Genomic DNA, 12,144 nt, shown 5'->3' on the forward strand with positions numbered 1-12,144 from the left:
GCCGAATTACTGTGCCTAGTGTGGCCGCAAGAAATCGAAATTATAATATCAGTTTTATAAAACCGATTTTAGCAAATTCGATTTTATCCTGTAGTGTAGACGTGGCCTTAGAGATTAACAAATTTATTTGGGCATAAGCTTTTGTGGGCTAAAAGCCACTTCATCGGATGCATGCAGTGGAAGATACAGTAGGAAGATAGATATATATAGATATAGAAATATATATACACAGAGCACATGGAAAAATGAGTGTTGCCATACCAATTCTAACGAGACTAATGGCAACCCCCATTTTTCCATGTTCTCTGTGTGTATATATCTTCCTACTGTATTTTCCACTGCATGCATCCAATGAAGTGGGTTCTAGTCCATGAAAGCTTATGCCCAAATAAATGTGTTAGTCTCTAAGATGCCACAAGGACTCCTCATTCTTTTTGCTGATACAGACTGACACAGCTGCCACCCTGAAACCTGACACTAGCCTTTGTAAACTGAGCTGAGATTTCCCAGGCACTTCAACCAAAACCCATTGCTTTGGTTAAAATATAAAACACATTTACTAACTACGGAAAGGTAGTTTTTAAGTGAGTGTAAGTAGCAAGTGTAGAGATCAGTGTTGGTTACCTAAGAAATAAAAGTAAATTTGCAGTCTGAGTTCTCTAAACTAAACAGGATTTGAATCAAGCAGTGCCTCACCCTGACAGATGGTATAAACAGGTCACATAACTTCAATACACAGGCTGGAACTCTCCTCCAGCCTGGGACCACCATCCTCAGTTCAAAGTCTTCATCTTCCCGATGTGTTCCCAGGTATTGAGTTGTGGGGGGAGTGAGGCCCAGTCATGATGTCGCTTCCCCACTCTGATTTCTTCCAGCTGGCTGGAAACACCTATGCTTGTAATGTGTGGATCCACCCCCGTTGGTCAAGGATTCTCCATTGTCTGTGTGTGCTGTCTGTGGAACCTTCTGGGATGGTCATTGGGAATATGGATTCCCTTTAATGGGCCATCAGAGCATCTAGTTCCCCCACTGTTGTACCTGAAAGGCTGGTCGTGGGTGTGCCAAGCCTCACTGTGGAGTTCAGTAACATACACATAAACCTTCGTAACTTCCCATACAGTGGTAGCACATACAATCCAACAGGGTACTAATGTTCAACAGTTAAAGACTTCGAATGACACCTCACAAGGCGCACTTTGTACAAAACGTATTAAGTGTATGACGATGAATATGGGGAATCCAGGGTGTTGTTCTGAGGTACAGTGTGCCACACTTGGCTCCTGCATCTGTGCAAAAAATGAGTGATAATTATTTTTGTATTTAACAATTTTTCTTATGATTTGTAGTAACCTAGCACCAGGTGCTCTGAACCCTTGTCCGTTTTAGAACCGGACTAAGGCCCCTAAAGATCTTTTAGTGCACACCCGCAGGGTCTACATGGACCAGTTAGTGTGCAACATGGTGCACTTTAGAAATCATCGTGTGCATTGGTGTACAGTGTAGACAAGCCTTTCGGCCAACAACTCATATCAGATAGGCCACCAACTAGCCAACAACTGGTAACAAATTCTGGTTGCTATGGAGCTACGCCGGATTGGAATGGGTGACCTCAAGGTGATAGGTTCTAAACAGTCTTCTGTTTAAGAAGTGGCAACATTCTTCATGCTAGTTTCATACTCAATACCTGAGTATTTATTTTCTTTATTATTGTCGTCCCTGTTTTGCTTTTAAAGCCTAATCCAAAGATCATCGAAGCCAATTGGAGGGCTGTCTTTGACGCATAGAGCACAACAAGCAGGGCTACAACAATACTACACATTCAGACATCTGACAATTGACATATGAATGGCCACACTGGATCAGATCAATGGTCTATCTAGCCCAGTATCCATCAGTGACTGGTACCAGATGCTTCAGAAGGAATGAACAGAACAGGGCAATTGATCAAGTGATCCATCCTGTCATCCAGCTTCTGACAGTCAGAGATTTATGGACTCCCAGCTCATGCGGTTGCATCCCTGACCATCTTGACTAATAACCATGGGGGATAGGTCCATCAATTAACTTATTTAACTCTTTCTTGAGCCCAGTTATACTTTGGGCCTTCACAACATCCCCTGGCAATAAATTCCACAGGTTGACTGTGCATTGTGTGAAGAAGTCCTTCCTTATGTTTGTTTTTAAACCTGTTGCTTATTAATTTGATTGGGTGACCCCTGGTTTTTGTGCTTAGTGAAGAGGTAAACTATTCTTCCTTATTCATGTGCTCAACATCATTCATGGCTGAATAAGCCTCTATCAAATCCCTCCTTAGCCATCTCTTTTCTAAGGTGAACAGTCACAGTCTTTTTTTTCTCTCTCCTTGTATGGAAGCTGTTTCCTACCCCTAATCATTTTTGCCTTTCTCTCTACTTTCTCCAATTCTATTATATCTTTTTGGAGAGGGGCCGATCAGAGCTACAAGCAGTGTTCTAGGTGTGGGCGTACAATGGGTTTATATAGTGGTATTATGATATTTTCGGTCTTATTGTCTATCCCTTTTGTAATGGTTCCTAACATTCTGCAAGCTTTTTTTGACTGCTGCTGCACATTGAGTGGATGGTTTCAGAGAACTATCCACAGTGACATCAAGATCTTTCTTGAGTAGTAAAAGTTCATTTATACCTCTTCACTTGGTATGTGTAGTTGGGACTATGTTTTCCGTGTACATTATTTTGCATTTATCAATATTGAATTTCATCTGCCATTTTGTTGCCCAGTCACCCAGATTCCTTTGTAACTTCCCAATCAGCTTTGAACTTAACTATCTTGAGTAATTTTGTATCATCTGCAAACTTTGCTACCTCACTGCTTACCCGTTTTACGGCTCATCTATGAACAGCATTAGTCCTAGTTATTTGGAGGACTTTTCTATTCTGTGAAAACTGACCATTTAGTCCTACCCTTTGTTTCCTATCTTTTACCAGTTAATGATCCATGAGAAGACCTTCCCTCTCATCCCCTGACTGCTTACTTTGCCTAAGAGCCTTTGGTGGGTGACCTTGTCAAAGGCTTTCTGAAAGTCCAGGGGCACTGTACCAACTGGCTCACCCTTGTCCACATGTCTGATGACACTCTCAAATAATTCTAATAGATTAACGAGGCATGATTTCCCTTTACAAAAGCTGTGTGGCTATGTGTCTAATCATTCTGTTCTTTACTATAGTTTCAGCCAATTTGCCTGGTACTGAAGTTAGGTTTGCCAGCCTGTAATTGCCAGGATTAGCCTTGGAGACTTTTTTTAGAAATCTGCATTACATGAGCTATTCTCTAATCATCTGGTACAGAGGCTGATTTAAGCGATAGGTTACATACTATATACTACAATTTCATATTTGAGTTCCTTCAAAATACTTGGGTGAATACCATCTGATCTTGGTGACTTACTACTGTTTAATTTATCAATTTGTTTCAAAAATCTCCTCTACTGACATCTCAATCTAGGGCAGTTCCTCACATTTGTCACTTACTTAAAAAGAATGGCTCAAGGATAGGAATTTCCCTCACATCCTCTCCAGTGAAGACTGTGACAAAAAATTCATTTAGCTTCTCTGCAATGGCACTGTTTTCCGTGAATGCTCATTTAACACCTTGCTCATTCAGTAGACCCACTGATTACGTGGCAGACTTCCTGCTTCTGATGTTCTGCTCCAACAACACTATATTGGCATGAAAAGTTCTGTAAGTGTAAGAGGAAAGCCAGACTCAGGTGGCTCTGGTTCACCAAGGATGTGTGTGTTTAGGGTGTGATTCCCTGTGGTCATTTGTCAGCAATGCCCCTTCCTGATCACATGGCAGGCAGCTACCGAGCACAAGATCATTTCCCCTTTCTCCCACTGTTCTTCCTTGTTGCTTTTTGATACCTGCTGTGAATCACAGCAATTGAGACTCACTGAAGGCTAAACACCATGCTTGTTTTTAGATGGTGGAATCTAACTTTCCTGATGTATTTAGAGTGGGCAGCAACTCCATCATGTATGTCCAAATTCCTTAGCCAGGACTCCAGACATTGTCTGCCAGTCAAATAGTGGAAGGTAATGAGTGTTCTAGCTAGGAAACTTTTGACCCCTTGCCAAACCTGTGGTATGATGCTCACCATTTGTGTGCCATCTCAAAGGAACTGATCAAATTGACCTAGCATCTGCCTATCTAAAATCTCCCCTGGCTGGGTCACAGGTGAGGTTCATACCAGAGATCTCCCTCATACCATATGCTTCTACTGTTTGAGCGACAGGGTTGGTTAGCATGAGAGCTGTAAGTGACTCAAATATTACATGTTATATCCCCTAGAGGGTGACAGAGCTGCATTGTTTGTTATACTAACACAGTCTAGCTTGGTAACTCTGAACTCAATTTTTTGCGTTTTAGCTTGTGGCTAAAGAAAAATTCCAAATTAACAAGTAACAAGGGGATTGGCTGGCTCCTGTGATTGTTAGAGAATGTTCTAGAGCCTCTCTGGAGCTGGTTGTAAATGTCAGTGTTTCTTGGTCCAAAAAAGGGTGTTTCACTGAAGACATTTAAAGAAAATTCATTTTTGATGAAAAATTTGGGGTTTTCAGGGGCAGAACAGAGGTCAACCACACAGCTGTCAGAGGTGGTCTAGGTCCTCTTGGTTCTGCCTCAGCACAGGGGATTGGCCTAGATGACCTCACAGGGGCACCCTCCCTCTCTACATTCTGTGATTCTATGAAAACAAAGTTTTTCAGCATCTGAAAGCGAAGAACTTCTTGATCTTTTCCAACACAAGCCTGACCCTGGCTATCCCAAATAGCTCTCAGGCACTGGTTCAAATCCAGGTCTTGTCAGGAGTGAGCAAAAGGTGTTGCTGTTGTGGGGGAGAGGTTGTCAATCCCATTCCTGCTGACGTCTGTACACCACGGTTGGCATCAAGAATGCCAGTTTCTGCAGGCAGGCCCAGCATTGAATGCAATGTAGTGATGGAACTACTAAATTGCACCTGGAGGTCAGAGCTCAGACACATGGGAGGGGCTGAGTGAGGGAGCTCATCCTGTTCATTTTCCAGAGTGCCCACATTCACAGTCTCAGCTGGAGACCTCACAGCATGTTGCATAAAAGGGTGATCATCATTCTCCATCTTCCAGCAAGGTTAATGGAGACACAGAGGGTCAGAGTGAGAGTTGGGTATAAGAGCCATACTTTGACTCCCAACACCGGTTCATTCCAGTGGCTCACAACTGCCCCTTTCCATCACGCTTACGTAGCATTATCAGGATAACAAAAGTGAGGCTGTACAATACACTGGCTGATCATGTCTCCTGCTAGTGTCTGACTCCAGCAATGCTAGTAGCTTGCTTTTACTCAGCCCTAACACCCTCTCCTTTAGATCAGAGGATGTCGAGGTGTCTTGCTGTGAAGGTCCCATCCTCGCTGATAGCCATGGTGTATATCACCCCTTCACAGTTAGATGTGTCTAAAACCACATACAGGTTCATGTTTTGAGATCCAAATCAGTATCACCCAGAGCTGAGCTCTAAGGGCCAGATTGACAAAGATATTTAGGCACCTAGAAATACAAATAGGTGCCTAGCAGCTCTTATGAAAATACCTGAGTTTGGTACCCAACTCCCAGGGGCGGCACCAATGCAGCACGCGTGTATCTGGGGCGGCAAGCCGCGGGAGGGGCCTGCCGATCGCTGTGAGGGTGGCAGTCAGGAAGCCTTTGGTGGCGTTTCTGCGGGAGGTCCATCGGTCTCATGGTTTTGGCGGCAATTCAGTGGCATGGGACCAGCAGATCACCCTCAGAACCGCCACCAAATCTGCGTGACCGGCGGACCTCCCGCAGAAACGCCACCGAATGCTCCCTGACTGCCGTGCTTGGGGTGGCAAAAATCATAGAGCTGCCCCTGCCAACTCCCATTTACTTTCAGCACCTAAATACTTTTGTAAGTAAGTCTGGTCCTAAGGGCCCAGCACCAAAGCCAATAGGAACTTAATCAGGATCTAAACAATGTACCAAGCAGAGTAGGAGGAAGAGCATAGAAGACTCCCCAGAAGAATCTATTGGGGAAGCAAAGTGAGAGAGCTAGTTTAAGCAAGCAGCAAATAAGGAGCCACAGCAGCTAGCCCAAGAAGAAATGGCAACAGGGATGTGGGGACAGCTACTGATGCATGGGTAAGGAAGCAGGTGAAACAGAGGCACAAGTCACCCAGCTGCATAATCCAATTTATATTGCATCATCGCATCTATCATTTTGAACACCGACTGTGATCAGTGTATGTCATCCCTGAAAAGTGGTCATACAGCTCTGCCCAACTGTGTTCACCACCTATACACATCAAATTTGTGTGACTTGCCCTTTGCAGCTCTAGAATTAATCAATTACACATTGCTGCTCAATAGAGTGCAACGAATCTTGCCTAAAAGCTTTGCACGTGGGCCATCAGTATATCAGCTGACTGATTCACAAACGATAGACATAAAATAGGATTTGGGAGCTTGGTCTACTTCACTGCAGGTTACCTTCACTCTCGCTCTTGTACCACACAGGAAAATCCCAGTGAGAGGGTCACTCGAAAGCTGGTAGAGGATTTTTACAAACAATAACTCAAAGCGACCTTTTAGCCCACTGCAAAAACATTCATCTTGTCTCCTTTGTAGAGTGAGTGGCTTACTCAGCTGTATGTAGTTCATAAATGCAGAGAGAAATGGTCCTTATTGGACACATATCTAGACTTTATAACACTGCCCAGCAGTGGCTGACAGAGCATTCCACTTTCCTGCTGCTAGCCCAGTGATGCTGATCTGACATTCATATAGCGCTTGTCATCACAAAGGATCAAGAGAGCTTCACAAAACACCCTGAAAATTAGCCAGCAATTATTTCATTCACCACCAGGCTGAACTGCAGCAGTTGTTGAACCGTGCACAGCCATGTTGCTGAACAGCGTTAGGGGAGGGAATGAAGAACCCACCAACCTGGAATGAGACCAGAATGCTAATCCCTGGCCCAATAACCTTACTCTTAAGAAGATCAGCAGGTTCTTTAACAACGCCAGGTGAGTAGGACACTGGTGTAACATCTCCCCAAGCCGAGCAGTTCGCTGCCCCTTACCCTTCAGCTGAGTTAGTGCCTCCGCCCCTATTTATCCACAGAACTTGCAGAACACAGGCAGCGCCTGCAACCAGAGGTTAAACTGATACTCACCACCAGAGCATTAATGCAGTGGATCTAATCACAACCTTGACCAATGACTCCAGGTTACAACAGAACAAAGTTTCAGGAGCTTCCTGAAACTAGCTCTAAAGAAAGGAATGGAGGCTGCCCCAAGCCTACGAAGATGGGGATGGCAGATCGTCTCAAGCAGCCTCTGGCCAGCCACATAGAAAGTCCAATGTTCAGTGAATAGAAAGCAGGGATGCCCCAGGCCAGCTATTGGTGAGTCACCCCTTTTCCTGGCCCCCCGACTCTAGGATGGGACCAGCCCACTAACCCTTCACAAGCAGCCAGAGCCTCAGCAGGAAGGCAACAGCAGGGATTCAGCTGCAGCGTTGTCTCTCTACTGATTTTTTTTCTGAACCAACACTCCTGCTCCCCAGCAGTTACACAACACACATCTGGAGTCTGAACTTTCTAAGAGGTAAAACACAAGAGTCGTCTGCCAGTTTATAACAAATCCATGTGCTACAGGATGCCAGCATGGAAGTCCTGCTCGATCTGCTCCAAAAACAACGGTCTTTGTCCTCTGGCTAAAAGGGAAGGTTATGCTATGGAGGGGTTTGTTTAGGGTGAAAATGGATTCCAAAGACCTGAGCAGGCAGTTTGCAGCCTCTTTCGTAAGAGGCACCTGGGGAAACCCAGGTGGGCCCTCTTGATTGCAACAAGACTATAAAAATGACTCTGGGAAGTTTTGGTAAGCAGTTATGTAAAGCATCGTGTGCGATCAGAGTATTCCTGAACAGGGAGAGCTCTATAGCGTGAGTGCATGCTATCAAAGAGCTGTTAGCTCTTGTAGCAATATACTATGTTTGTAGAAAACAAGGCTATGCTGAAATAGATCTTACCTGCTTGTACTGCTGTCGCTAGCACTTGTGCTCCCTTAGCTGCTAGTAACTAATTTAAAGTAAGGGTTTGAGTGGGTATTTTTAATGCTTAGACACAAAGTCTAAGTCCCCAAACAACAATCAAACAGTTCATGGTTTAGAACACCAGCCAACAGCAGCGTGTCCAGAAGAAAGGTTTACATATCTGCTAGCAAACACTGCAGCAAAATCCATCTTCCACCAGAAGCCTAATGAATAGCGGGGTTTTGTTGTGTTGGCTAAAGGTGACTCACTTGGACTATTTAGGGCCCCGGGAGTGTGGGGGAGTGAGTGGAACAGGACTCAAAGAGACACTGACATCTTTCCTTCACCCAATTGCTTTGGGCCTCTTCTTGCGTCATGCATTAGAACAAAGTGAAACTGACTAAATATGGACGATGAGACAGACAGGACTTACATTCTTCCCTGTGCATTACAAGAAGTAACCAAAGAAGAGAGAGGCTGAAAAATAAATCAGCTCTTTTTCAGAATGCTTCCATTTTTAATAGTCTGAAGTATGATCAGTAACACAAGTGTGGACAATTTTTGAAAATATATTATTTTCTCTCTACATTATTCCTCTAGCTCTGTAGCTGTATTTTGGAAAAAACAAAACAACCCACACACCTTTCTGCTTTCATTTTCAGAGAGCTGCTACCTGTTTTTACTGTGCTGTGATGTTCAGTTCGACCCAGTCAAATAATAACGAGCGAAACATTTACAATTATTCTTTCTACCGCCTTTTTCTTGGCATCTCCTTCTTCAAAAAGATGTTTCCATACACACTGAAAATGTTTTATAGATTGTATTTAAAAACAATCACCTTCCATACGTTCAGTTTAATACACTTCCATTGTCTTCTGTGAAATTAAGTCTCTGTGGTCATCCTGTGTTTAAAAAAGAATTCCCCCGCTTACAACAACTTCTTTCCTTTGAAGAATGCGACTCAGCCCTGTTCATGCTGGATGCAAACAGCGCGCCAGTGGAGTAGTGTTCACGTATTTTTCATTATAGTACAAAATAAAAGTGATCTTTGCAGTGTAGCTTTTTATACTGTAGTAAAGAGGACAGAACTGTGTCTCAATTTAGGATTTAAAAAAGTGGCCTATGGGCCTGATCTGAAGCCAAAAGGTGTTTGTTCACTGACGTCATTGGCCTTTGGATCACGGCTTATTTGTCCACCGTATATTGCTTATACAACGTTTGGATGTGCACCTTTACAATGACAAGGATCCAAGTGTCACATCTGCCTTCCAGTGAACAAACACAACCTCCTTCACTAAATCGAAAATTCATTTAAAATCCCTAAACTGCTCTATAAAAATAGGAGTAAAATAAGAATTACCAGTCATTAAAAATCAAAATGCATTGAATAGTCTTATTAACAAAAATCTCAACAGCAGTGTCAGAATCTTTTCAGCATAATGAATGGACAGTGTGTACAGAAACAAAGGGTATTTTTAGCAGCACGAGAGTCAGGCTGCACTGACTTATGCCTCTTCCAACCCCAGAGACAGCACTGGGGATTGCACAGGGTAGGGATGAGGGCAGATTTCGGTTCATTTTTAGTCTGTAGCAGTGTCCATTGATTCTTGAAAGATGGGTTCCGCTGCTGTTTCTAATTATTGTCCAGAATATTGATGTGCACAAAAAGCATGGCTGATGGGTACGGGTCCCCATTCTTGGTCAAAAGATGAATGTGGCGGTAGCCTGGAATGAGGAAACACACAGACACAAACGTTCAGTTTCAAGTGACGCCGTGGTTGCTACTCTGAATATTTTACATGCAACACCATGGGCTTGGATGTAAAGACGTGATAGAGCAGCTTATTTTTTATACGCAGGACTAGGGGGATTTCTACTGCAATGCTAAAGAGTGACCGTCACACATCACTTCCATTTCCTACGCCCGAGTCTTCCCCTTCCCTGACCTTTAACTTTGGGCCATAGAGAACAGGTACACCAGTGCACTGTGTTATGGTACAATGCAGTGATATGTTATGGCTCCACAGTTACACTTCACACCGCTTCTACAGCTCTTTTCATTGGAGGGTCTCAAAGCCCTCAACAAGCATTAGCTGGTTCAGTGAATACGTTAGCTTTACATGACTTGCCCAGTGGCTCACAGGCAGTGGGAGAGCCAAGAATAGAAACCAAGAATCCTACTACTGCCACCCTGCCCTAATCACTGCTTCCCTATTGGTGCTACTCCATAAACAATATATCCAGATATTTTTTAAAGGTCCCTACTTATCCACCCCCTAATTATAGTGCTTATTACGTTGTTAGGAATACACTGGGCAGAGTTCACATTTGACCAGAAACTGGGTCTGGTCCCGCTACGTTTACAATAGATCACTCATGTTCAGACCCTTGGGCTCGTATTGTGCCGGCAAAGACGGCAGCACTAGTATCTGAGTGCCCCTGAGGCACCGACCCCGACGGAAGTGAACTGCCTTTGGCATTAATGCCACTGCTTCCTGTAGCACCTGGCCTTTCCGAGGCAGGCTGAGAGCATGCTGAAATGAAGCTGCTTCACTTCAGAGTATGCTCAAACCACATCCTGTTTCCTGCTGCATGCCTGCAAGTGAATCCACCGTGTGTGTTTTCTCAGCATCTTTCTTACAATGTATTACTTGGGTCTCCAAAACAATGATACCGTTCTGCAGTGGTCAGTGTAATGAATTATGCTGGGCCTTTAAGGTAACTCTCTGGCGGCCACTCTACCCTAATCCTAACTAACAAAGACTCAGGCAGTCAGTGGTCCCAGGGTAACAGCTGGTCATGTGGGAAAACCCAGGCTGTTAGCCTCTCTAGGGCACTGCTTGTTTTTAAAGGGCCGAGCCGGTGTTGTTTGCTCTGCTCCAGACTAAGCTCCTTACCTTGCTTTAGACAAGTGAAGGGGATGGTGTATTGTCCAATGAAGTCGTTTTTGGTTGATACATCGAAGTCTTCCACCACAAAACGGACCAGAGCAAGTTCGGGGACGTCAATGTCAAATCCAAACTCTTCATCCCACTTTGGGTTAAACCCTGAGAAAGGGTGAAGAAAAATAAAACCAGTCATGCCAAGCTGAAATCAAGATGGGATGTCTTGCTTGGCAGATAGGCTCCAGCTCAGTCACAAGCTATTAGGCTTGACACAGGAATCACGGGGTGGAATTCTCTGGCCTGCATTACACAGAGGTCAGACCAGCTGATCAGAGCAGTCTGTTCTGGCCTTAAAACCCATGCATGAAATCTCAGTCCCACCGAAATCAATGGGCGTTTCGCCACTGACTTCAGTGAGGTCCAGATTTTGCTCTAGAAATCCATGAACTGATTGGAACAATGTGAACCACAAAACAATTGGACTGAAACAAGCTTTTTCACTCTACTGTGGCATTTCTGACCATACGTTGGCTCATGGAGTCCCCTCTGCTGCAACAAGACTCAGTGGCTCTCGTCTAGTTGTGGGGGATTGGCCTTATCCTCTTGGTGCTCTGCAGAAGCCTTTCCATGGTGAACTGACTCAGAGGCTGTAAATTCCCATTTGGGAATAACCAACACTGACTCCTGTTGAGTGTTGATGTCAACTAGATTACCAAAGTGAGCAAAGATCTGCAGGTCCAGTGCTGCATAAGTATTCTCTGAATTGACCCCAGGAATTCAATAAGTAAATCTAAAGGGGAAAGAGAAAATCCCTCTTTCACCCAAAACTACCCACCTACCTGTTTGTGACTATACGGCACGGCTACCTGACCTAGCCCAAATTGTGGTTAGTAGGGCGTCTTTTTAAAAGAAGCAGGATACTTCTCCAATGATGTAGTGAGTGGTTCAGATGCAAACTGCTGCTGAATTCAGCAAAGCAGTTGTCCCATGTGAGGATAAGTCTAAGACGGGGCAGGCAAACCTGAGGGCTGCATTGGGTTTCGTAAATTGCATGGACAGCCGGTTAGGGGAGGGGGTCATGGCCTGCCCCCCCCATATGCACCCCGCAGACTCCTGCCCCAACCCCCCCTGTTCCCTGATGGCCCCTCTAGGACCCCTGCCCCATCCACATACCCCCACTCCCTGTCCCCTGAC

General features: G+C 44.5%; 1 protein-coding gene across 2 annotated transcripts in view; it reads right to left on the bottom strand.

Moving 5' to 3' along the window:
- Nucleotides 1-8,559: 8,559 nt before the first annotated feature.
- Nucleotides 8,560-12,144, bottom strand: part of PLCD1 (phospholipase C delta 1) — a 107,727-nt gene continuing 104,142 nt past the window's right edge. For both annotated transcript variants that reach the window (XM_032794638.2, XM_032794637.2), the window contains exons 14-15: nucleotides 10,963-11,112; nucleotides 8,560-9,790 (exon numbers count right to left, since the gene is read on the bottom strand). In XM_032794638.2, coding sequence (XP_032650529.1) covers nucleotides 9,699-9,790; nucleotides 10,963-11,112 — 242 coding nt within the window. In that variant the 3' untranslated portion in view covers nucleotides 8,560-9,698. The remainder of the gene's footprint in view (nucleotides 9,791-10,962; nucleotides 11,113-12,144) is intronic.

Source organism: Chelonoidis abingdonii, chromosome 2 (genome assembly GCF_003597395.2).
Source record: "Chelonoidis abingdonii isolate Lonesome George chromosome 2, CheloAbing_2.0, whole genome shotgun sequence".
NCBI classification, from domain to species: domain Eukaryota; kingdom Metazoa; phylum Chordata; order Testudines; family Testudinidae; genus Chelonoidis; species Chelonoidis abingdonii.